This window comes from Furipterus horrens, unplaced genomic scaffold, assembly GCF_987537825.1.
Source record: "Furipterus horrens unplaced genomic scaffold, mFurHor1.1.pri manual_scaffold_2, whole genome shotgun sequence".
In the NCBI taxonomy this organism is placed as follows: Eukaryota; Metazoa; Chordata; class Mammalia; order Chiroptera; family Furipteridae; genus Furipterus; species Furipterus horrens.
Genome location: NW_028327172.1, coordinates 193,947,711 through 193,975,148, shown reverse-complemented (window position 1 = coordinate 193,975,148; position 27,438 = coordinate 193,947,711). Strand labels below are relative to the sequence as shown.

Genomic DNA, 27,438 nt, shown 5'->3' with positions numbered 1-27,438 from the left:
TTGCTTCAAGCCCTTAAAAATCCCTCTACCCCTTCCCCTGGTGCTGTAGTCTCCTCCGAGTCAGTCACCTGCTTGAACATCCTTCAATAAAGGCTTTGAACTGGCCCACCCAGCTCCTGGCACAAACCTAACAGGTTAATTCTTTAGTATAAATTAGGGAAGTTCTAAACTTTTACATAGAATTTTGCAGTTGTTAAGAATTTATTATGCTTTGATATATACTAAGATACATGTTTTAGACAGTGTTTTCAGATTTCATATAAGAATTATGTTTGATATTAGCAAAAGAATTTTTAGTTACCGATATATAAGACTATGATACTGTTGAGTGAACTAGATATAAAGAAATAAATTAAAGTTAAAATATTTCTTAAATCCATTAGTGAAGAAGAATGATTGGCATTGTCTTCTTATTTAACAAAGAAAGTTTTTAAGATCAGATTTAGAGTGATGAGTCAAGAATACTATTATTAAAATAATCTGAGTGCAGGAGAAAAATCTCCTTATAGCTAAAAATAATAAAGATTATTCAAATTCAAAAATATTTTTGAACAGCTACTATATACTAAGAAGTCTATTATATGGCCCTGTGAGAATATAGAGATAGAAAAAGACTTGGGATTTATTTCAAATAACTTAAAAATTTTTGTAGAGGAAATAAATAATAGAACTACAATAATAAGAAAATATATAATAAAACTATTTCTAAATTTTAGGAGATTATCAATAGTATCAGTGCTCTGATGACCTAATTATAACAAATTCATTAGGATAAATGTTTGTCCTGATTGTAATTCTATAAGAATAGCACCGATTGCATAGTGTATTAGAAGCTTAGAAGAGGGGAATAAAGTAGACATTAACCAAACTCTTCCTAAGTGGGGGTTGGAGTTTTTTAAGAGGGGTGGGGCTTTTCTTCCCCTTAACTCCACTGGTGTCACTTAATAAAGACAACAAGAGTTCTTTGAATCTTCCAATTCTTAAAAAAATGTAGACCTCATCAGGCAATTACTCCCTAAACTTCCCACACCCATAGTTCCCAAAGCACATGATCCGAACTTTCGCTTTCACCCTTCCTGGTCGCAACAGGATGTGTATTCTCTCCCTTCTGTCAAAATCAGCCCTCACCTGTGCTCTGACCCTGCCCTGCCCTGCCTCTCAGGATCCCGTCAAAACCTATATTTTCAGCTTCTTTCCTTATAACTAGATCCTTCTCATTACCATTTAAGCAAACTCAAGTTTCTCCAATTTTAAAAGCAAAGCAAGACAAAACCTCTCTCAACCCATCTAGTAATTCCCATCATTCTCTCCTCCCTTTTAGAGCCAAACTTCTCCAAAGGATCATCTCCATTCCTCACCTCCCAATCCTATCTCAGCCACTCAAACAAGGGACTCTTCTTAAAGTCACCAGTGACCTCCACGTAGCTAAATGTAGTAATACTTTTTAGATTTCATCTTACTTGACCCTCTCGGTAGCATTTGATACTGATACTATTCATAGTCCTATCTGTTCTAAACATTTTTTCCTTTGGTTTCCATGACACTAGACTACCCTGCTTTTCTTCCCACTTCTAGCTATTGCTTCTCAGCCTCCTTTGACAGATAATTTTTCACTTACTTTTTGATACCATAGCATGGTGTATGCCATGGAGAATAGTAGGAGATCTATGCTCTCTTGTATGCCCTGGAGAATATTAGCAGACAAAGTCAAGGATATAAACAGGGGCCAGATCATGAAAGGGTTTATTGGAATGTAATAAAAGTATTATCATCAATGCTAATAAAACTATACTTTTGTATGTATGATTTCATAAAATAATCATGGTGAAATTTTTATTCACATAACTTATATATTACCATTAAGGAGCAACGAGTATTGAAAAGTATGATCTCCGTACAAATATGTGGACTCCTGTCGCAAATATGAATGGGAGGAGGCTACAGTTCGGTGTTGCGGTGTTGGATGACAAACTATACGTGGTCGGAGGGAGAGATGGACTGAAGACTCTGAACACTGTCGAATGCTACAACCCCAGAACAAAAACCTGGAGTGTGATGTCGCCTATGTCCACCCACAGGCATGGCCTTGGTGAGCGCAACTGCAGATTGGTGCATAGTACTGTGTGTTTGGGCTCCACAGCGTTTTTACATCTGTACCAGGCAGAAGAAGATCAGTGTGGCAGCTGCAGGGTCAGCAGCAGTCACCACGCATTCCTTCACGTGATCTGTTATCTGAGAAGTGGGAGCACAGAATACAAGCATATGCATACATGTATATGTGCAATGAGTACAAATAGAAGCATGAATATTTTTTTTTTAATCCAGAGGATATGTTTATTTGATTTTAGAGAGAAAGGAAGGGACAGTGAAAAAGAAACATCAATGTGAGAGAGAAACATCGATCCTTTGCCTCTCATATATGCCCTGACCAAGGATCGATCCCACAACCTAGGTATATGCCCCGACCGGGGATCAGACCCACAACCTCTTAATATAAGGGGTAACACTCCAAGCAACTGAGCCACCTGGCAAGGGCAAAAAAAACATGAATGTTTTAGTGTAGAATGATAGACCAACAAGCCACCTTTGGACATGTATGTTTCATGTTGACAATTAGTATTATCTAACTTAATTGAAATGTTATTTTGAAAATTTTTAGCATTATGGTTTTCTATCTGTATCCCATGGTTTTTAAGCAGAAATGAGTAAAACCCAGAACAATTTGGAGGTGGCACAGAGAATGTAATGATAGATACTTTTCATTTTTACATTTAGTAATTCACTGAGCAGACACCAATTAACATGTGCCGTGTGCCATACTCTTTGCTCTGTAGGTATGTAAAAATGTGGAAGACACTATCTTTACCCTCCAGAAACCAATGGCTCACTCTGAGATGATAAAAGAGAATTTAGGGATCTTGTATCAGATGACCTCTCTTTTTCTCATAAGAGAAAGAGTAGGTGAAATAGAAAGAATTATTTGGTGAGAGTGAAAGAGGTGGAAATAAAATGACATGAGGCTTGAAATACATGAGTATCACCCAGCTTTTGCTGTATAACAAACCACTGCAAAACTTAGAGGCTTACACCAACTGTTTATTTAGTTCATGGATCTGCAGGTTAGGCTGCTCTGGTCTGGGCTGTCTTGGATCATCTGTGCTCTGTTTTCTCATTAATCTGTGGAAGGCTGATGGGTTGACAGGCTGGCCTCACTCACATGTGTGGTGGTAGGCAGGTTGCTGGCCTGTGAAACACAGGCAGCTGGCCAGCACCGCTAATGATTCAGCAGGCTAGTGCAGGCTTCTTCATGTGTGGCAGTCACAGGATTCCAAAAGCAGCAAGCAAAGGCAAGCCCAGTGCACAAACACTTCCAAGCTTCTGTTTGCATCATGTTTGCTGACACCCCACTGACCAAAACAAGTTACATGGGCAAGTTCAGATTCAAAGAGTAGAGAAATAGACATCTCCTCTTGATGGAAGGAGCAGCAGAGTCACATCGCACTCAAGGAGAGGAAGAATTGGTGGCCCTGTTGTCAATTTATCACAGTTTGGAAAACGTTTAAAATAGTTGCAATAAAGAATTTGATAGGCCACCATAAAAGATGAGTTTAAAAAATGGATGAGTAACAGTGAAGGCATAGTTTGGATAGCGTTCTACTAACTCACTTTATTAATACTGAGCACCTGAGTAGAAGCTACCCCAAAAAGCCAGTGAAAATTATCTAGGCATGAAGATACCATCTAGGTAGTGGTAGAGAGTATAGCAAAAGGTCAAAGAGACAAGGGACTCTACTATTTGCAATTAGGTTTCAGTAAAAGGTGGTCTTAAGTTTCAAGTTTGGTAAGGAAGTAAACCAGAGGGTCACAGCTAAGGTGCAGAGAGGGAGCTTAAAATTAACTATATGATTTTAAAAAGAAAACTATAAACATTGCCCTTGAGTCCATAAAATTGCCTATTACATAAGCACAGAATGTGGGAAGATATATCTTAAAAGCAGCATGAATGAGGCTTATAAATTTGAGTTAACCATAAAATTCAGGGACAATGGTGTGATTCAACTGCAAACCTTCCCCTTCCTTGGGGAAAAGAAACTTAATTCTAACTTAAGGTAAATTCTTATACATATGGTACATGGAATGAGAATGTCCGTGATCCAGCTATGTTTTATGCGAACTAGATTGAGCATGGAATCCTATCATTAGTCCCAGGTACCCTACAAAAGACATTTTTTAAAAACTAATTTTATTTATTTATTTATTAATAATTTATTTGTTTGTTTATTTTATTTTTAGAGAGAGGGGAAAGGAGAAAGAGAGGGAGAGAAACATCACTGTGTGGTTGCCTCTCACTCACGCCCCCAGCTGGGGACCTGACGTGCAACCTAGTCATGTGCCCTGACTGGGAATCGAACCAGCGACACTTTGCTCGCAGGCTGACGCTCAATCCACTGAGCCACAGCAGCCAGGGCCTACAAAAGACTTTCATTGAACTGCAGCAAGTTCAAAGGAGAATGATTACATAGCTCAAAGTGTCTACTTTAAGCCTTTACTTTAGATTTTTGCATCTTTTAAAACAGCCTTGTTCTTATTAATTTACCTTGTAATAAATGTTTTAAATTTATAAAAGTTCTTTATAAAAGGAACTTTTATGTAGGAAACACTCCTTTTATCACTTTGCATATGGAAATTATATGAAGACTTCCTTTGAAAACGTGGTTCTGCTGCTAATATTTCTTATCAAAGATACTATTTAAGGTGTTGGACTAAATGGAACCATTATTTTTTCCTTCCTGTCCTTTGATTAGTTGTACACACACATATAATTGGATGTATATTATATATAATAGGACCTATAGATACATTGGCGTGTCTGCAATAGCCAATACTGACTGGTAGGGCACCAATGAGTAGAATAATATGTTAATTTGGGACATGTATGAATGATGAATATTTATATCACATCTGGCCATGATTTCACAAATTAAAATGTATTTGTAGTGCAAATTTTGTATTTTGACCCACTAGTGTTCATATTTATATCTCACCTGACTGTGATCATGTCACACCTCATCTCAAAATCTTCTACTGGCTCTGTCTCATTTAGAATAAAACCCGAAACCCTTGCAATAGCCCCAACCATGCTGCATGATCTGGCTCCACACTCTCCCTCACATCCTACACTCTCTCTGTCACTCACCCTGCCGGCCCAGCTGGCCTCCTTGCTTTATTGCAGACATGCTGAACAAGCCTTGGGCCCTTAGTACATATGATTCCCTTTACCTCACCGTCTCTTCCCTCACATATCTCCATGTCTGGTTTCCTAACTTCACTTATGTGTTTGTTCAAATGTCACCTTATCTGAGAGATCTCCCCCTAACTCTCTACCATTAATAAATTCAGTTTTTCTTAATAGCATTAACAATACCCAAAATATTTGTTTCCCAACTGAAATATTAGCTCCATGAGGGCAGAGCCCTTATCTGTTATGTTCTGTTGAGTAAATGAACAAATGAACCTGCCTTAGTTTCCCGATGATGATTCATCAACAGATAGTGGTATCAAATATAACTGCAATAAAAATCTCACAAATCTGAATTAATGGGGGAAAGGAATAAAAATGCTTTCTCAAATATATCTTAAATCCATATTATTGAAAAATGTTTTAAATATGGGAATTGTGCACTTTGTGTAGTTTTTAATAATTTCCCACTATATGACCTCAAAACATTGCCTCTAAAATATTTTTAAAGTATATTTTATTGATTATGTTGTTACAGTAGTCCAATATTTTTCCCTTTGCTCCCCTCCGCCCAGTACCCCCTTCCCTTCAGCAATCCCACACCCCCTAGTTAATGTCCATGGGTCATGCATATAAGTTCTTTGGCTTCACCCTTTCCTATATTATTCGTAACTTCCCCCTGCCTATTTTTACCAACTATTTATGCTTCTTAATCCCTGCACCATTTCCCCATTTCTCCCCCACCCCCCTCCCAGCTGATAACTCTCCAAATGATCCCCATACCTATGATTCTGTTCCTGTTCTGGTTTGCTTAGTTAGATTTTGTTTATATTTTTTAGATTCAGTTGTTGATACTTGTGATTTGTTGTCATTTTAATGTTCATAATTTTTATCTTCTTTTTCTTAAGTAAGTCCCTTTGACATTTCATATAATAATGGCTTGGTGATGATGAACTCCTTTAGCTTTACCTTGTCTGGGAAGCACTTCATCTGCCCTTCCATTCTAAATGATAGCTTTGCTGGATAGAGTACTCCTGGTTGTGGGTCCTTGCTTTTCATCACTTTGAATACTTCTTGCTGGTCTCTTCTTGCCTGCAAAGCTTCTTTTGAGAAATCAGCTGATAGTCTTATAAGCACCCCTTTGTAGGTAACTCTGCTTTTCTCCTGCTGCTTTTAAGATTCTCTTCATCTTTAACTTTTGACATTTAATTATGATGTGTCTTGGTGTAGTCCTGTTTGGATTTAGATTGTTTGGGACTCTCTGTGCTTCCTGGACTTGTATGTCTATTTTCTTTGCCAAATTTGGGGAGTTTTCCTTCATTATTATTTTCACATAAGCTTTCAGTTTCTTGCTTTTCTTCTTCTCCTCCGGCACCCCTATGATTTGGATGTTGGCATGTTTAAAGTTGCCCCAGAGGTTCCTATGCCTCTCCTCATGTTTTTCAATTCTTGCTTCTTCATTCTGTACTTGTGTTCCAGATCTTTAATTTGAACCCTGGTTTCTTTCCCTTCACCATTGGTTTCGTGTGGATTTTCCTTTGTTTCATTTAGCATAGCCTTCACTTCTTCCCCTATGCATTTGCCATACTTAAGCATATCTGTCAAGCCTGTGAGCATCTTTATCACCATTGTTTTGAACTGTATGTCTGTTAGGTTGGCTATGTCCTCATCGCTTAGTTCTCCCACTGGAACCTTGATCTATTCCCTCTTTTGGGCCATATTTCTCTGTTTCCTCATCTTGACAGGTTCCTGCGTTTGTTTGCCTCTGTATCTTAGGTAGAGCTTTCACACCTGTTACGTTGTAAGGGGCGGAGCCTTAGGTATTCATCAGTACAGGCGACCTGTTTCACCACGTTGTGGCGCTGTATATGGGGGAGAGGTCTGAAAGGGAACAATGCCATTTGCTCAGCGCTTGCCCCTTTCCAGGTACCTCTCCCAATTCTGTATGGGCCTGACGCCTCTCTAGCTGCTGCCCTGGCCATTGTTCCCAGAGTGGGTGGGTCTGCAGACATTCTAGGACTGTGGGGGCCCTCTAGTAAGCTGACTCTGCTGAGAGAGTGGCAGCCTCTTCCTCTGCCCCAACCCCCAATGGTTTGCACAGTCAGAAGCAATGACGCTTTATTTTTCCTGGCGCTGGGACCATGAGTTGTGTGGTCTGGTCTACTGCTGGGAGCACTCCCCAGGTGTCCCTCCCTAGTTTTTAAAATGTGTGACCATGCTTTCCAACAGCTTGCTATTGCCCCCGCTGCTTCCACCGCCACACTGTGTCTTCTCCGCCCCGGCTCCGCCCCTTCTACCTGTCTGGATGAGTATTTCTTCTTTATTTCTTCAATTATTGGACTTCCGTGCAGCTCTATTTTCTGGAACTTCGGTTGTCTCTAGTTGAGGTAGTTGTATTCCTTCTTAGTTGTGGAGAGAGATGCAGCGTGTCTGTCTAGGCCTGCATCTTGGCTGGAAGTCTGCCTCTAAAACTTTTAAGACCAGAGTTGTAGTGCTATTTCTTCCACTCACTCACCTGCCAATATACTAAGAAGAGCTGTGAATAAACCAGATATCCATATTATAAAGTTTTGGCTTAGTTAAATTTGCATGTTTAAGATTTATTGTACTTACATTTCAGTTAAAATGCCATTCTTAAGTGAGTATTTTTTCCTGTCTCCTTGTAGGTGTGGCTGTATTGGAAGGTCCCATGTATGCAGTCGGAGGGCATGATGGCTGGAGCTATCTGAATACAGTGGAAAGATGGGACTCTCAGGCTCGCCAGTGGAACTTTGTTGCCGCTATGTCCACCCCCAGGAGCACAGTCGGTGTGGCAGTACTAAGTGGAAAGTAAGGAAATACTTAAAGTTCTATTTGAAACACAATAAACTAAATTTATCATGCTGTGTCATATCCAACTTAAAAACATACATAAATAAATCACAAAAAAGAAATACTAAGTGATGTAAACAAATTTTCAAAGATGGAGGTGTAGGTAAACATGGCTCTCCTCCTTGCACAACCACATCAAAATTACAACTAAATTACAACTAATTATGGATCACTGAGAAATTGAGTTGAATGAAAGCCCAACAACTACACAACTAAAGAAACCACATCAATCCAGAAGGGTAGGAGACATGGGGACGTGGAGATGTGGGGACACAGAACAGGCAGGTCCACAAACCCATGTGTAGTAGATATAAATTTGGGAGGGATATCTTGGGAGCAAGGGGTCGCAGTCCCACACTAGGCCCCCAAGCCCAGGGTTCCATTTCCTGGAAGATAAGCCCCCATAACTTCTGGCTGCAAAACGAGCATGGATTGAGTTGGTGGAAAAGTTTCTGGAGTCCCAAGATGTTCCTCTTAAAGAACCCAGACATGAACTTAGACTCACTCCCTATGAGCTCCAGCACCACTGGGGTAGCAGCTTGAAAGGCACTAGTGGCATATGGGGAGGAACTGAAGTGTCTGACATCAGGGCTTACACTTTGCCTAGCCCTGGCGTTTACCTGGGCCTCTGCCCCACACAATTATGGCTTGCCCCCAGCCCTTCTATCTCTGACTAAGCAGCCTCAGGGCCAGCACTAGCAGCAGCCAGCTTTGGATCACAGTTTGGCTCTACCCAGCACAAGAAGCAGCGAGCTGCAGATTGCTTTGTAGTTCACACTGGGAGTCCCTAGGCATAACACAGGTGGTGGCTGGTCCTGACCTGTACCACTGAGGAGACCCCAGAGCCTGTGTACCCAGTGGACAGCTACAGACAACCTCAGAGCACCACCACCTTGCCCTGGCACAGCTGTTCCTCCACAGAGGGTGAAGGTTGGTGGTCATTGGTCACAGCCAGTTCTTCAGCTTACTGACCTGGGTAAATCCCTCCCATAGACCTGCCAACAGCAATCAATGCTCAACTACAAGAGGAGGGTTTACTCAGCCCACACAAAGGTGCACCTCCTATACCCAGTTTGGGTGATAGGGGAGGCTATGCTACTGGACCCTACAGTCCACTCTTCCAAGACAGGGAATCATAGAGGCTCTACCTAATACATAGAAACAAGTACAGGGAGGCTGCCAAAATGAGGAGGCAAAGAAACATGGGCAATTGAAACAAAAATTAAAACTCTAGAAAAAGAACTAAAGAAAATGGAGATGAATAATCTGTGAGGTGCAAAATTCAAAATACTGGTTATAAGAATGCTCATGGAACTCAGTGAGTACTTCAACAGCATAAAAACGTGCCAAGCAGAAATGAATGAAGCCAAGAGTCAAATCAATGATATGGAGCATAAAGAAACAAAACACAACCAAGCAGAACAACAAGAAGAAGAAAGAATCCAAAAAAAATGATAGTGTAAGGATCTCTAGGACAACTTCAAGTGTTCCAACATTTGCATCATAATGGTGCCAGAAGGAGAACAGAAAGAGTAAGGAATTGGAAATCTATTTGAAAAAATAATGGGAGAAAACTTCCCTGATTTGGTAAAGGAAGTAAACATGCAACTCCAGGAAGCACAGAGTTCCAAACAGTTGGACCCAAAGAGGCCCACACCAAGACACATCATAATTAAAATGCCAAAGGTTAAAGATAAAGAGAGAGTCTTAAAAGCAGCAAGAGAAAAGCAGTTACCTACAGGGGAGTTCCCCTAAGTCTGTCAACCAATTTCTCAAAAGAAACACTGCAGGCTAGAAGGGACTGGCAAGAAATAATCAAAGTCATGAGAACCAGGGACCTGTAGCTAAGATTGCTCTCCCCAGCAAAGCTATCGTTTTAGAATCAAAGGGCATATAAAGAGCTTCCCAGACGAGAAAAAACTAAAGGACTTCATCATCACTAAACCATTATTATAGGAAACATTAAAGGAACCTATTTAAGAAAAAGATCAAAACTATGAATAATAAAATGGCAGTAAACACATACCTATTAACAACTGAATCTAAAAAACTAAGCAAACAAAAAGAACAGAGAGACGATCAGGGATACAGAGAGCATTTTTGACGGTGCCAGGTGGGAGAGGGCTATGGCTGAATGGGTGAAAGGTGAGGTCATAATTTTACAAGTCAGGTAAGAAGTACAAAAAGGTAATTACAGAATAGTCTTGGGGATGTAAACTACAGTATAGGAAGTGGAGTAGCCAAAGAACATATACGCATGTTCCATCCCATGGACATGAACAATGGTGGGGAGATTGCCTAAGGGAGTGGCAGGTGTTGGGTGGAGGGTGACAGATGGGGAAAAATTCAGGCAAGTGTAACAGCACAATCAATAAAATATTTTTAAAACAAAATTTTTAAATACTCTCTTTTATAAGGAACTAAATATAACCATCTCTACAGTAAGTTGAAGTGCGCAGCTTTTCTGAGACTATCCTGCTGCCCCTTAGCTGCAGTGGTGCTCAGGTCACCCCAAGAAGAGTGTGTGTTCTCATCAACCAGCATTTTGCTAAGCTTGTTCTAACAAGGTAGCAATGTTTTAAACTATTTTGTTGGTTTCCAGTATTAGGTACATAGTCAGAATCAGGAAAAAAATAGAAACTATGTTGTTTGAAAATAAAGCATGCTGCTGGTTGAAAATTTTTAATCATGCATCTTCTATCATTCTTTTGTGATTTAGAACAAATCATTTCTTCGTACCTCAGTTTTTAAAATCTATAAAATGAAAAGCCTGGATTAACTACCATTTTTGTTATTTTAATTTATGTTACAGTGCTTCCTGATCAAAACGTAGTTGTTTCTTTAGGGAAGACCTGTTTCAATGTCCTACAAGTTTCATTCTGTATCTTAAAAATTTTTTAATGTTAAAATTTTTCTTTCTACCATGTTTGACAGAAAGAAACTTTATTTAAACTTCCAATTGCTCAGGCTACTTTTAAGCTTACAAATATTTTTGGCAATAGAATCTCTCTTTCTAATGAAATCTTATGGAAACCTCATTACTTAAGGCAAACAGAGGTTCAAATTTATTATAAGCTTTAAATTTATTATAAGTTCAAGTTTATAATATTTACTTATAAATTTTAATGTAGAAGAATAAATCTGTTTTAAAGATTATTTCTATGTTTTGTTTTGGTAGCCCAGTGTGAAAAAAATCCTGATTCACAAAAAAGCTGAAAACAGTTACTTTAACTACTAGAGCAATTTAATTGGAATCTCAGGAAACTTCAGTTAAATTGTTCAAGTAGTTTGCAGACAGGAGAAAAGTTTTTTTCTAAGTTTAATCTCAAATAGTATCTACCCACTGTTGGCATTCTTGATCATAATTTTACAAGTCAGGTAAAATGTAATTATAAAAGTTAGGCAAGGCCTAAATCTTACATTTTAAAATATTTAGTACAAAACTATCACAATTTGACATACTATTTCTTTTTTTATTGTAATAGGTACTGTCATAAGAAGGAAAGATGAGTTCTGAATTTTGCATGGTATTTAATTAAGCCAGCTGATATTTTTGAAAATTAAAACTACTTTTTAAAACTTGAGGGGGTCCCCCAAAATGGTTCATTTGAAATTCAAGTCCTCAGAATCCTGTTCTTAGAATACAGTTTGAAGACCATTGCTTGAGATAATGATTCTTCAGAAGTGTAATCAATGCAATTTAGCCATTAATATTAGCATAGACTAAATGTTGTTCATACATCTGCCATTTCCTAAAAATGCAATTTTCTAAAAGAATGAAAATAGAGACAGAATTAATTTTCCCCTCAAATACTTATGCTGTATTTACTGTGTGTAAGGTATTGTTTAAAGTACTTGAAATATGATCATTAGTAATCATCAGAGGCAGGGCTTCTAGATGTTATGTATGATAAAATTCAGGCAGGTGGAGGTTAAATAACTTGTCCTCAATCACAAATGGTAAGTGATAAGTGGCAGGACCAGGGTTCAAACCCAGAGAATCTGGCTTCAGAGTTCATGCACTTTTCATAGTGAAGACCCATGAATTCATTGTGAATAGCGTAAGGTGCCTTGAAGCCTGTTGCAGAATGTGTGCACGTGTGAGTATGTGTGCATGTATTTTTAATTAGTGATATTTTCTAATTGTTGATGCTTTCTGATATTCTGTGATCAGTATTTAGATAATTATTCCATCAAGTATTGATTAAAGATTAAAATAGTTTAATATTAAGAATAGTAACACAACTTCTGGCCAAGATGGAGGCCTAGATAGACACGCTGCATCTCCCTCCACAACTAAGAAAGAATACAACTATCTCAAAACTAGAGACAACCAAAGTTCAGAAAATCGAGCTTCAGGGAAGTCCAACAAACAAAGATATAAAGAAGAAATACTCATCCAGACAGGTAGGAGGGGCAGAGAGGACATGATGTGGTGGCGTCAGCAGCAGCAGTGGCAGGGGCAGGCCGGCAGAAAGTGCAGTCACACATTTTAAGAAGTCAGGAGGGACACCTGGGGAGCACTCCCAGGCACCAGACCAGACCACACAGCTCACAGTTACAGCACTGGGGACAATAAAGCCTCATTGCTTTGGCCTGTGAAAACCAGTGGGAGCTGGGGCAGAGAAGAGGCTGCCACTCTCTCAGCAGAGTCCAGTTGTTTAAAGGGCCCCATGGTCTTAGAACATCCGCAGACCCCCCGATTCTGGAAACGACAGCAAGGGCAACAGCTGGAGAGACGCCAGGCCCATACAGAAGTGGGAGAAGTACCTGGAAAAGGGGTGAGTGCTAAGCAAACAGCAATGTTCCCTCTCAGACTCCTCCTCCATATACAGCGCCACAACGTGGTGAAACAGGTCGCTCTGTACTGACGAATGCCTAAGGCTCCGCCCCTTACAACGTAACAGATGCGACAGCTCTACCTAAGACACAGAGGCAAACACTGGAGCCTGTCAAGATGAGGAAACGGAGAAGTATTGCCCAAAAGGGGGAACAGATTAAGGTTCCAGTGTGAGAACTAAGCGATGAGGAGATAGCCAACCTAACAGACATAGTGCTCAAAACACTGGTTATAGAGATGCTCACAGCTTGACAGATATGCTTAAGTATGGCAAATGCATAAGGGAAGAAGTGAAGGCTATGCTCAATGAAACAAAGGAAAATCCACACAAAACCAATGGTGAAGAGAAGGAAACCGGGGTTCAAATCAATGATTTGGAACATAAGGAAGAAAAAAACAGTCAACCAGTACAGAACGAGGAAACAAGAATTTTAAAAAATGAGGAGAGGTTTAGGAGCCTCTGGGACAACTTTAAACATTTCAACATCCTAATCATATGGGTGCCAGAAGGAGAAGAGGAAGAGCAAGAAATCAAAAGCTTATATGAAAAAATAATGAAGGAAAACTCCCCAAATTTGGTGAAAGAAATAGACATACAAGTCGAGGAAGCACAGAGAGTCCCAAACAATCTAGACCCAAACAGAACCACACCAAGACACATCATAATCAAAATGCCAAATGTTCAAGACAAAGAGAGAATCTTAAAAGCAGCAAGAGAAAGCAAAGAGTTACTACAAAGGGGAGCCTATAAGACTATCAGCTGATTTCTCAAAAGAAGCTTTGCAGGCAAGAAGAGACCAGCAATAAGTATTCAAAGTGATGAAAAGCAAGGACCTACAAGCAAGAGTACTCTATCCAGCAAAGCTATCATTCAATGGAAGGGCAGATGAAGTGCTTCCCAGACAAGGTAAAGCTAAAAGAGTTCATCATCACCAAGCCATTATTATATGAAATGTCAAAGGGACTTACTTAAGAAAAAGGAGATCAAAATTATGAACATTAAAATGACAACAAACTCACAGCTATCAACAACTGAATCTAAAAAATATAAACAAAATCTAACTAAGCAAACCAGAATAGGAACAGAATCATAGGTATGGGGATCATTTGGAGAGTTATCAGCTGGGAGGTAGGTGGAAGGGGGAGAAATGGGGAAATGGTGCAGGGACTAAGAAACATAATTGGTTGGTACAAAACTGACAGGGGAAGTTAATAATACAGAAAAGGGTGAAGCCAAAGAACTTATATGCATGACCCATGGACATGAATTATAGGGGGTGGGATTGCTGGAGGGAAGGGGTTATTGGGAAGAGGGGAGTAAAGGGAAAAGAAATTGGGGCAGCTGTAACAACATCATAAAATATACCAAAAAAAAAAGAATAGTAACACAAAAAAGTGGTTTTTAACAGATAAAAAAGTTTCAAATAAATTTAAATGTTCATATTACAATATAGCTTAAGCTTACAACAAGGTATTGCTACAACCTTATATTGCTGTTTAAAATATGGTCAACCTCTTATTTAAAAACCAGCTTGAGTGTCATGGTGTACTTTAAATTATAAATTAAAATTATGAAAATTCGTCTTTATAATATATATATTACCCAAATATAAATACTTAGTGTTTTAATGGGCAGAAAATTGGTAGTTTAAATATTATTTCTTGAGACTGTAACAATAGTTAAATATTATCTAAAGTCTATAAATTACAACTGTATGATCTTTAGTATTAGCAAAGAACTGAATTTATTACTCTTTTAAAAAACCTAATAGAAAAATATCTATAAAGAGCTTCCCAAGTAAAAAGTAGGTACAAGAAGATTTTGTGCTTAATAAAAAATACTTGAATGTTCAAATATTTAAAGTACTTTACATATATTTAGAGTAAAAGACTTTCAAATTAGTATTATATGTTAATTGATAATGAATTTAAATTGATCAAGGGAACATTTAGCTCATTAACATACTACATTTATTTTAGATAACTTACAGTATCTTTATCTGCAGTAATTTAAATTAATGGAGGATCACTGTTTATATATAGTAAATATTAATTTATATACCATTGTTTCAAGCTATCCTTTTATTCTCCTATTTTATTACTACAAGTACATCCCAGATAACTGCTCATTGTACAGTTGCTCATTATTGTAAGTCTGTATCCTGATTCTGCTTCTTCGTGGGTAACCCCATTCAAGTTTCTTAATCTCCATGAGTCCCAATGTCTTCAGCTGTGAAACAGTGATACAAATGGCTTCTCATAGCATCGTTGTGATAATTAAATACATGTAAAATGCCTTACCTGTGATAGGTGCTGAGAGGTTAGTTTCTTTCCTTTATAACAAAGTCCTATCTTAGTTATTTAGGAAATAAGGCATGGTTTATTTATATACCATATGTTCTATATTCTAAAATAATTTCAACATCTCTAAAAATGCAATGGCATCTTACAATTAAGGGTGATGTATCAGACAGATGTCAAACAGATGGCATCTGTGAAACAGCTGTCATTGCTTTCATGTGAGCTTATTTTCTTTCTTATGTGTGTGTAGTGATATCTGATATATACATATATATATATGTGTACATATGACATTTAATTGATGGCATATCACCTTCCTAATGAAACATAAATTGACACTGTGTCTTATAACTGATGGCACTTTAAATTCAAAGAAAGACTGTTAAGAATAACCTCTTTGTCTTAAGCATAGATATCTGCTTTATCATTTTGCTTGTTCTTTTTACAGACTTTATGCAGTTGGTGGTCGTGATGGAAGTTCTTGTCTCAAGTCAGTAGAGTGTTTTGATCCTCATACGAATAAGTGGACACTCTGTGCACAAATGTCAAAAAGGAGAGGGGGAGTAGGAGTGACCACCTGGAATGGATTGCTGTATGCTATTGGAGGACATGATGCTCCCGCATCCAACTTGACTTCAAGACTCTCAGACTGTGTGGAGAGGTAATTTCTTGTGAAGGAGAACTAGGAATAAAAAAGAACAAGTATAGGCCTCTGACACTTTCAGAAAAACTAGTAATTCTTTACTGATCATCCACCATATGCAGTTTTCCTTAGGAGCTTTGTAAATACTGGATTATCTGCTCTAGCCATCTCTCTGTCTCCTCCTCAGAGCCTCTCTAGGTTCTGCTTTCATAACTGCCTACTTAAACTGACCTTAGAATTGGTAATATAATTTATTAATTGAATCAGAAGAAAAACATTCATTGTATACCATTTTGTACTGGATGTTGTACCTAATAAAAGAAAAGGAGCTTTGTGAATTTCAGAGATAATGAATTAGAGGCCGGAGGCTGAATAACTGAAAAGGAGCAGGGCATTTCTAACATATTTGGATATAAAATGAAATAATAAAATAAAAGGCTCATGAGGTTTAGAAGCTTTATCAAGTCATCCAGACTGGCCTCATGAAATCCAAGTGTGCAGCCAGGTAAAGAAACCTAACATCAGTGGAAGATTTAGACAGTAGTTCAGACTCCACCTTTTGTGCTCAGTGTAGTTCAAGGGATAGAGAACATTGAGTGGATTTAGGAAAGCCAATAGGAGCATGTATGAATGCTCCAAAGCAGAAAGGAATATGACTCATTCAGAAACTCAAAGGCAGCCGCTGTAGTCACAGAATACAGAGTGATGGAGAGAGTGGCAGGAAAGGAGGAAGACTGGGATGGAGGTAGGGGCAGGTCATGTAAAGTATCGAGGTTTTATTAAGAATTTTGGCGACTTCTGGTCAAGGAGGAGGCATAGGTAGACATGCTTCACCTCCTTGTGCAACCACAGACAATTACAACTAAACCTCAAAACAAATAACACCCAGAAGTATCAGAAAATCAAACTGTAATTGAAGTCCGAAAACCAAGGATTTAAAGAAGCCACACTTATCCTGACAGGGAGGAGTGGAGACGTGAAGATGGGCAGAGAGGTGAGGAGACATGGTGTAGCACAGAGAGGTGGCAGCAGCAGCAGAGTAGGAATCCCACATTCATGTGTGGTAGATACAAATCAGGAGGGATACCTTGGAAACAAGCGATAATAGCCACAGGCAGGACAACATAGCCCAGGATCTCAGAACCAGGAAAATGAATCCTCATAACTTCTAGCTGTAAAAACAGGTGGGGGGTTGGGGTGGCAGAAAACTGCCAGATTATCAGGAGACTCCTCTTACAGGGCCCAACAGTCCTAGAATGTAAGCAAACCCACCCACTCGGATTCAGCACCACAGCAACAGCTGTAAGGGCGCCAGTTGCATACGGGGAGTGGGTGAAACAAAGTGACTAGAAACAGAGTGAGTGCCAGGCAAAACTCCAGAAGTCAGGCAGTGGCACTGTCTCCTATCTGAGGCCTCCCCCCAACACAGAACCACAAAGCAACGAAGCCAGTTGCCCTTCCATGGCAATTACCTAAGGCTCTGCCTCACACAATTTACAGGTGCTTTTCTATTATACAATAGGCCACACTACTAAGACAGGGAGTCAAAGCAGCTCTACCTAACACACAGAAACAAACAGGGAGGTCACCAAATTGAGGAGACAAAGAAATATCGCCCAAACAAAAGAACAGAACGAAACCCCAGAAAAAATACTAAACAAAACGGAGATAACTGACCTTCAGATGCAGAGTTCAAAACACTGGTGATCAGATGCTCAAAGTACTCACTGACTATGGCAACAACATAAGGGAAGAAATGAAGGTTATTCTAAGTGAAATAAAGAAAAATATACAGGCAACCAACAGGGAAGGGAAGGAAGCCAGGATTCAAATAAATGATTTGGAGCATAAGGAAGAAATAAGCATTCGACCAGAACAGCAAGAGACAAGAATCAAAAAAAACAAGGATAGTATAAGAAGCTTCTGGGACCTCTCCAAAAGTACCAATATCCGAATCATAGGGATGACAGAAGGAGAAGAGGAAGAGCAAGAAATTGAAAACTTATTTGAAAAAATAATGAAAGAAAATTTCCCTAATTTGAGAAGGAAATAGACATACAAGTCCAGGAAACACAGAATCCCAAACAAGTTGGACCCAAAGAGGACCACACCAAGACACATAATTAAAATGCCAAAGGTTAGAGCTAGAGAACCTTCAAAGCAACAAGAGAAGAGCAGAGCTACCTACAAAAGAGTTCCCATGACTATCAGCTGATTTCTCAAAAGAAATTTTGCAAGCAAGAAAGGGCTGGCAAGAATAATTCAAAGTGATGAAAAGCAAAGACCTACAACCTAGATTACTCTTTCCAGCAAAGCTACCCTTTAGAATGGAAAGGCAAATGAAGTGCTTCCTAGCTGGATGAAGCTAAAGGAGTTCATCATCACCAGGCCGTTATTACATGAAATGTTAACGGGGCTTATTTAAGAAAAAGAAGATCAAAACTATGAACAATTAAAATGGCAACAAATTCACGACTGTCAACAACTGAATCTAAAAACACAAACTAAGCAAACAACAAGAACAGGAACGGAATCATAGATATGGAGATCATTTGAAGGGTTATCAGCTGGAACGGGGATTAGGAAGTGTGATTGGTAGGTACAAAATGGACAAGAGGATGTCAAGAATAGTAAAAGGAAATGGAGAAGCCAAAGAACTTATATGCATGACCCATGGACATGAACTAAGGTTGGGGGTGGGGATTGCCAGAGGGAAGAGGAGTACTGGGTGGAGGGGGACAAAGAGGGGAAAATTGGAACAACTGTTAAGCATAATCAATAAAGTATATTTGTTAAAAAGAATTTTGTAGTTTTAGAGCAATGGGAATATAATGTATTTATGTGTGTTATTTAATAAATTAGAAATAACTAAAAGAAGAATAAAAAGTAAAGTTGCTGGGACAATAATTGCTTTCTGTGAAATAAGAAGCAGAGTTGGTTTTTTGGGTGTGTGTTTTTTCATTTTGTTTTGTTTTGTTTTTTGTAGAAAGAAGTAATGTTACACCTGCATTTAACCTGCACTGGGGAGAAACTAATTCAGACTATGCTTATTGAATATTATAATCCAGGATAGGATTATGGAAGTTTTTATGCACTTTGCCCCATAAATTATCACTGGTTCAGTGTTGTACTGCACACAGTGAAAAGTTACTCATTGATGTGAGACAGTAGAAACAATATAGACATCTAAGCATGTATCTGATCTTAGGTACACAGCTTTAGGCAGTTCTAGTAAACATACTTCATGAAGGTCCACAAATGAACAGCTACCATGGTTGAAGCTATAAGTTATCCTATATAGATCTGCATGTATTGATTTCCTCAGATTTTCAGTAGGCAATCTAAAACCTTAAAGCAGTTTTCAGTATTTTCCTTAGCATGTTTGAAAAGTTCTAGTGTTACACATCTGCTAAATGAATCTGTAATGTTGTAAGTTAAAAGTTTTCAGGAAAACATTGATACTGTTCTCTGAATTATGTCCAAATGTACTTTATATAGCAGATAATAAGACAAATGATAAGCTTAGAGAACAAAACTTTTTACAGAAAATATTGTGAGAATGAGGTCAACTCCAGTTCTAAAATTTTCTTTCAGATATGATCCCAAAACAGATATGTGGACTGCAGTGGCCTCTATGAGCATCAGCAGAGATGCGGTGGGGGTCTGTTTACTTGGAGATAAATTATATGCCGTTGGAGGGTATGATGGACAGACTTATCTTAATACAGTGGAGGCTTATGATCCCCAGACAAATGAGTGGACCCAGGTATGTCATTTCATTTTTCATTATTCCACTTACTCTGTTTTTGTTTTTTTATTTTATTTTTAAATTTAAGTATAGTTGATATACAGTCTTATATTGGTTATTTAGTTTTAGTTGTACAATATAGTGATTGGACATTTTTATACCTTACAATGTGATCACCTCACTAATTCAAGTTATCATCTGTCATTGTGTGAATTTATCACAATATTATTGACTATTCCCCTTTTCTTTTTCATCCATACCCTCTCCCTTCTGGTAACAACCATCATTTTCATCTCTACTTATGAGTCTGTTTTTGTTTTGTTCATTTGCTTATTTTTGTTTTGTTTTTAGACTCCACGTATAAGGGAAATCATACAATATTTGTCATTCTCGGCCTAACTTATTTTACTGAGCATAATATCCTCTAGATCCACCTATGTTGTCACAAGTGGCAAGATTCATTCTTTCTTGTTGTTGCATAATATTCCATTATATATATATATATATATATATATATATATATATCGTCACATCTTCTTTTCCATTCTTCTATCAGAGATACTTAAGTTACTTTCATATCTTGGCTGTTGTAAATAATTCTGCAGTTAACATGGGTTGCATATATCTCTTCAAATTAGGTTTTCTCTCTCTCTCTCTCTCTCTCTCTTTTGTTTTTGGATAAGTATCCAGAAGTAAAATTGCTGGATCATATGGTATATGTTTTTAGTTTTTTGAGGCATCTCAAATACCGTTTTCCATAGGGTCTGCACCAGTTTTCACTCCCACCAACAGTGCACAATGATATATCCAATAAAGACTTGACATCCTAGCCCTGGCCGCTGTGGCTCAATGGATTGAGTGTTGGCCTGCGAACCAAGTGTCACTGGTTCGATTCCCAGTCAGGGCACATGCCTGGGTTGCAGGCCAGGTCCCCAGTTGGGGGCGTTTGAGAGGCACCCACACATTGATGTTTTTCTCCTTCTCTTTCTCCTTTCCCCTCTCTCTAAAAACAAATAAAATCTTTTAAAAAAAAAAGAAGAATTGCTATCCTATATATATAAAAGAAACTCCATAACAAAAACAACAACAATCTGATTGAAAAATGGGCAGAGAACACAAAAAGACATATCTCCAAAGAAGACATACAAATAGCCAACATACATATGAAAAGATGTTCAATATCACTAATCATCATGGAAATGCAAATCAAAACCACAGTGAGAACCACCTCACACCAGTCAGAATGGCTGTCATCAAAAAGTCAACAAATAACATATGTTGGCGAGGATGTGGAGAAAAGGGAAACCTCATGCACTTACTCGGTTTTTGTTAAAACAATTCTTTTGGTAAAACATATCCTCTCAATTTTGTCCAGTATCAAAATATATAGCATCAACATGATAAAGTCATCTCTTAATTAAATATAAGAAAACAAGAGGAAATGTTTAATTTTATAACATAAATAAAATCCAAAATTACCTTTAAAGAGTAAGTTAATACTACTCAAATTATTAGTAGTTAGTCTGCCACCATTTGCTTGCTGGGAAATTGATGAGATGTTGTAGCATTGCTAGAGCTGGTAGAACCACAGGAGGGCTCTAAGAAAAGGAGGGGAGACTGTGGAAAACTAGAAACAAAGACAGTAGTCAGAAAAATTTGAGCTGCTTACCCATACATGACCAATAACTTTTAAATACTCGAGTCATTGATATTTGGTAGCAGATCAAATGGCTGGTCATAACCTAATTAAGATGATAATCCTAAATTACATTAACAAGTAAGAAATTTGACCTGGCAAGTTTATTAACAGAAAGCGTTCCAACGGTGCCTATTTCTGGGAGGGCCTAACACTTCTAGGAATGATCTCATCACCAATAACAGGATCAGGACTTTTGTGCCCCAATTCAGTATATAGTTCATAAAAGACATTCAAATGTTTAACTGAGCCAAAACTTACAACCTCAACTGTCGTAAAACTTAACTACTTAGGTAGGTATGGTCTGCCTGTGTAAGGAGAGAACCACAACGTAGAGTGGTTGACAGGAAGTGTCCCATGGTACAGGCAGTGAGTGGTAGGGAAAATCAAAGAGAAAAAAGAAAAATGTTATTGAGAGGGCTTCAGTGAGATAAAGTTGGATTTAAGCAAAGCCTTAGTGTATCCCATTCAAAAAGGTAGGAGTAACCTTGTGAAAACATGAAAGAAATAGCACTGAAGCCGGACTATGTGGGCTACATTGAGGCAGTGCAGCTGGTTGTAAGGATCCGTGCCTGAGAAGAGTAGGAGTTCTTATTGGAGAGAAAGTTTGGGGTCAGGATGGATGTCTGTGAAGGTCCAGCTAGAGAGTTTGGTATGAGAAGCCAGTGGAGACTTTGAACCAAGAGAGTGATACAGTAATAAAAAGTTCACGTGGCAACAGTTGGGGACAGGATAAATTGGGTCAGGGACAGAACAAGTGAAGGTTTGAGTGAGAGCTACAGGCTTTCATTAGAAATTACGTGATTACCTCCCATCGTCCTTCTACCATGGCAGGAGCAGTTGTGAATGATAACCAGGGAGCCCAAAACAAGACAGAAGAATCTCTTTCTCAGCTGTACTTGATTTAAGCCCTTAGGCCAGTTATAAGGAAATCTATTGGCCAGTATTTGAGCCTTGTTATTACAGATAATTAACACTTTATGCTGAAACACTCTGTATCAAAACTAATAGTCTATGACCACATAGCTATTTTACATGGATGCTACCTCTATTACTATTTTAAAGCACCTAAAAGTGAATTTAGAACCATAGTATCTGAAAAATTAATATTTTCATTCAGTGTTCCAACAAATAGATGAGAGCACATTTGTGCAGGAAACGAAATGAGATTACTAACTCTTAAGCCACTACCCACTCTACTACCAGCCTTGACCAAAAGCAGGTGTCTGCATTGTATTTAATAAATTCTCTAAGCTAAACTTTCTAGCTGGTTGTCCTGACAACATGTACATTAACAGTGTGGAGACTTAGTGTATTGGGTGTTTTGAGAAAAGTTGCTAATTACAAACAGATGCTTTGATTTAAGTGACTTAGAGGTCACTCCTGGAATATTATAAGTAGATGATGGCATTAAAATAGATTATTTGTTCAAGAAGATATAACAGTGATCAGAACAACTGACTCAGATAGAGAATAACTGAGAATTCTCTTATAATTGAAGTCTGATGTGTTTTTAAAATCCTCTCCTTGGTACAAAGCAAACTTTCTTAGTACTTTATATTAGTTACTCTTTCCTAAATGCTAATGTTTTATTTCTCTTAGGTCAAATGATTGGATTCTTACTATGTTCAAAGTAGTCCTTCTTTGAAAATTATTCTTCCTACACTTATTTTCTCTATTAATTGCCTACTATCTAGGGTACCTTTTTTTAATGAAAATAAATGTGAGATTTAAGAGTTGTTTCTTATCCATAATAAGTTTATCTTCCTTCACTTAGCACCCCACACTTCTCTGTCACTGTCATAGAGTTTGTTCATGAGGTTTGTTTCCACTACTAGGGAGTTGAATAGATTGTATTGATTATTCATTTACTCTGCTAAAAAAGCAGTGGAATGGATTTAGACTTTTCAGTTACGCACAGAGAAGGGAGCCAGTAAGTGGGAAGTTACTGTTTCCTCTGGAGTAAGCAGATCTCAGGCCTGCAGTTACTCTCTCTGAGATAATACTTCTCTTACAGGGCCTCTCAAGATATTACTTTATATTTTCTCCACATTGCTCACAAAGTTGCTTTTAAATACTCGGCATTTCCTCACATCTATGTTGTACATCATTGTGCCCAAAACTGTGCTTCATGTAGAACAATTTCTGAGCTATTAAAACACCTTTTTCACAATATATATAAATATTGAATTATATTGTACACCTGCAATTAATATAATGTTATGTGTGAATTGTGTATCAATTAATAAAAGAGAAAAAATCACCTTTAAAGAAAAGTGAATAACACATAATTATGTGATGTGCCCATGTGATATGGGGTGTCTGTGACAGTTTGACATCAGGAGCGGGGTTTGGGAGAAGGGACCGGGCCGGCAGTAAGCCTGGGGCAGCAGCTCTGCCAGCAAGCGTGGGCCGTTTCAGTGTTTCACCAACTTGTCTAGTGTTATCAACATTTTTACCTACAACTCCAACATGTATGTCTTCTTGTTTCTTCTAGGTTGCTCCACTGTGCCTAGGAAGAGCTGGGGCTTGCGTTGTGACTGTAAAATTATAATTTAGTGCTATGGTTTCTAAATGAAGATATCCTCTTCTTTTATGAATTTAGAACCTTTATCCTACTATCGATGGGTACATTTTTAGTAAATTTACAGTGCCACATTCCTGGGCACAAAGTGCCTGCTCTGAAAGTGAAGATTTTAAAACAAAGGAGGATGAACCAGGATTACATACTTTCATGTCTTAGTAAACCAAAACTATAGCTGGTAATTATGAACATATATTTCACATATAAAATATGAGAACAGACACACTGTTCCTAAACACAGCCCTATGTTAATTGGGAATTTCATTTCTTAATAATCAAGCACATTTTATTCACTTTATCCATATTTCTTTTATTACAGTGCAAACACACCAGAAAAAAACTTGTAATATTATCCTTCTTATCATACATGAGTTACAGTAATTTTTATTCATTTGTTTACTTGTTTGTTTAACCACAACTGCTCTTTTAATGATATACTAAATACTAGGCCATTTAGATTTTTCAGAAATAGCTGCACTATATGTGCTTTGGTTGCAGATATTATTTCTAAAATTGGATTAGTCCAGGGAATAAAGAAAAACATTAAAGAGCTAAAACAGTAATGACCAAGTAAAAACATATGATCGTTGGGGTCTATTTAAAGATTCATCCTATTACATCTAGATTCACCAAGAACTACGTGTTATAAAAGTCTCAAATTGGAATTGAAACATGGTATTTTGTGTTAAGATATGCAAATTTATGTAGAGAAAATAAATGTTATATACTCTATAATGTTCTTTCACCTAACAAGTATTTAATTATATGAATTTCTTTTCTTTTATAAGAGATGTTTTGATTTTTGTCTTTTGATATTGACAAAACTGGTTAAATATTCTTATTTGCCTCCCTTGCCTTGTTTGTTATGTTTTGCAACTTAGTAACCCTTTGTGGTTTTTTGTAATCAGTTTGGGGGGAATGGGCTTATTGAATGTTTGAAAAATAAGTTTTAAATGTTTATTACCCAATGTTTTGTACATTTGTAAACTCTAATCACATATGTGAATGTTAATACTCTCAGTGAATTGTTTATTATTCGCAAAAATGCACTGGGCAGTAACATTTTATGATAAATCCTCTATGTTCATTAATTTATATCTTAATATAAAATGAGTATAATCTAAATGCCCATCTTTTAAAATACCAATGTTGTGGTTAATGTGTTTTTGCAATTTATACCAGGGTAGCCTTTATTTTAGTTGCTTTCTTTAAAAATTAAAACAAACTTTTTTAAAGCTAATTTTGAATGCTCATGAAATGTTTCTTTATTCTTTCTACTTTGGAAACACCAAGAAATTGAGTACTTCTGTTCCCACAAATAAAACCCGTAGTTATTTTACTTGTGTGGCTGCTAAGAAAATAATAGTGATAGTGACAAATACATTAATATATTTATTATATTATGGATATGAATTCAATTATTTTCCTGACAAGAAGGGATCAGCTGTGGAGTATATTTATGTATTTAGGAGAAGGGAGAGAAGAAGAGGAAAAGCTGTAAGAAACAAAACAGTTTTCAAAAGCAGAAACATGTCAGTACATTACCCCTTCTGTGGAGGCTTAGACCTGTGACTTGAGAGGAAGTACTTGGACATGTACTTGTGATCATTCCTTTGAACACTCAGCATCCACTCTCTGGTTCCCTGTGCCCAGAGCGGAGCCAGACTCATATTACAGTAAAGGGACTGATTCCCCTCTCTTCCTTTCTTTTATGCGATTCACGAGAAGAGCAGTCCCTTTGATTTTCTATCTCGCTAGAGGGCCTCTCTGATGCAGTTTTGTAGTCAGTAGACCTGCTCTCCTGGATACTAGTAAAGAGAACCATTTCTTTTCTAGTGATAGAACATTTGCCAAGCATTCTTTCTCCTAGCCCAGTATCTAATAAATCTAGAGGAAAAAATGGCTCTACCTTGTAGCCATCATCCAACATTGATGTCTTCACTTTACTATTAGTCTCTCCAATGAGATGTCTAGTTGCTCTTCATTTTAACCCCAGTTAATGACCATCTTATGAAAAACAATATTTGCTAATAATTTTTGAATGCTTTTATGAACTAGGAACCAAGTTATTGCATGCTTGAATGCACTTAATCCTCATAACAACCTTATGAGGCAGGTTCCATTATTCTTTTTATATATAAAGCGGAGGAAGCTGGGGCACAGAGGTTGACCCAAGATTATATATAGCAAGCAAGTGGCTGAGCAGGGGTTTAATGCAGGCAGTCTGGCTCAGGAGTCCACGTCCTTATCATTCTGGCTTCTAGGTAGAAAAAGGGAGGTTTCATTTCATATGGGGAATCATACATTTTAGTCAAAAGACAAATGAAGTTTATGCTTTTTAGAAGGAAAATTTATACCAGTCACACTCCTCCCAGAAAATTTTCGTTCCTTAGTATTAAGGGAGATTTTTGCTTAACTGTCTTATGAAATTTTATATGCATTTTACTTTAGAAAACTAAATGTAAGAAAACATGACGTACATTTCAGGTTCTACAAATATTAAATAAATTGCACAGTATTTTCGATGACTGAATCATACACAAATTTGTTCACCAAAAATAAGCTTTATTACCTACAAATTAGGTACTCTATATGAAATGGACAAATTCCTAGAAAAAAAAATTACCAAAACTGAATCAAGAAAATAAAAATCTAAACAGATCAAGAGATAAAAAATTTTAAGTAAAGATATTGAATCAATAATCAAAAATCTCCCAACAAAGTACAGAACCAGATGGGTTCATGGATGAATTCTTTCAAACATTTAAAGTATTGACACCAATTCTTCTTAAACTCTTCTCCCTACCCCCAAAAAAGAGGAGGTAACACTTCCTAATTCATTCTATAAGGCAAGCATTTCCTTGCTACCAAAACTAGACAAAGACAGATTATACACCATGACAAACTAAACTTTATTTCAGGAGTACAGGGGCGGTTCAATGTACAAGAATCAAATCAGTGTAATATACCACATTAATAGAATGAAGGGAGCAACAGCTAGAAGAATTTAGGACAGTAAAATGAAAATAAAGCTCTTTGTTATTAAAAATAGAATAAAGAGAAAAATAACATTTCAATAGATAAGAAAATGCATTTGACAAAATCTAACACCCTTTCATGGTAAAAACACTCAGCAGACTAGGTAGACAATGGAATTTTCTCAACCTGTTAAAAGGCGTACATGAAAAACCCACAGCCAACAACATACTAAATGGTAAAAGATAGAAAACTTTTCCTCTGAGATCAGAAAAATGCTCACTTACACCACTGTTAGGCAACATTTTACCAGAAGTTCTAACAAGAGCAATTGGGGAAGAAAAATAAATAAAGGAAATTCCAATTAGAAATAAATAAAACTATCTCTATTGGCAGCTAATATGATCCTATATATTAAAAATCCTCAAGAATAGACACCAAAAATAAAACTTTTAAAGCTAATAAATAAATCTAGTAATGTTACAATACAAAAATCACACAAATGTCAGTTGACTTCTACACACTGGCAAAAAAAAAAAA

At 37.5% G+C, this 27,438-nt stretch overlaps 1 protein-coding gene across 1 annotated transcript in view; it reads left to right on the top strand.

The window, feature by feature from the left end:
* LOC150020226 (kelch-like protein 5) overlaps positions 1-23,894 on the top strand; it is a 43,189-nt gene extending 19,295 nt beyond the window's left edge. Inside the window, exons 6-10 of the mRNA XM_090268188.1 lie at positions 1,865-2,089; positions 7,906-8,068; positions 15,700-15,912; positions 19,489-19,660; positions 23,836-23,894. Coding sequence (XP_090124314.1) covers positions 1,865-2,089; positions 7,906-8,068; positions 15,700-15,912; positions 19,489-19,660; positions 23,836-23,892 — 830 coding nt within the window. The 3' untranslated portion in view covers positions 23,893-23,894. The remainder of the gene's footprint in view (positions 1-1,864; positions 2,090-7,905; positions 8,069-15,699; positions 15,913-19,488; positions 19,661-23,835) is intronic.
* The last annotated feature ends 3,544 nt before the right edge of the window (positions 23,895-27,438 follow it).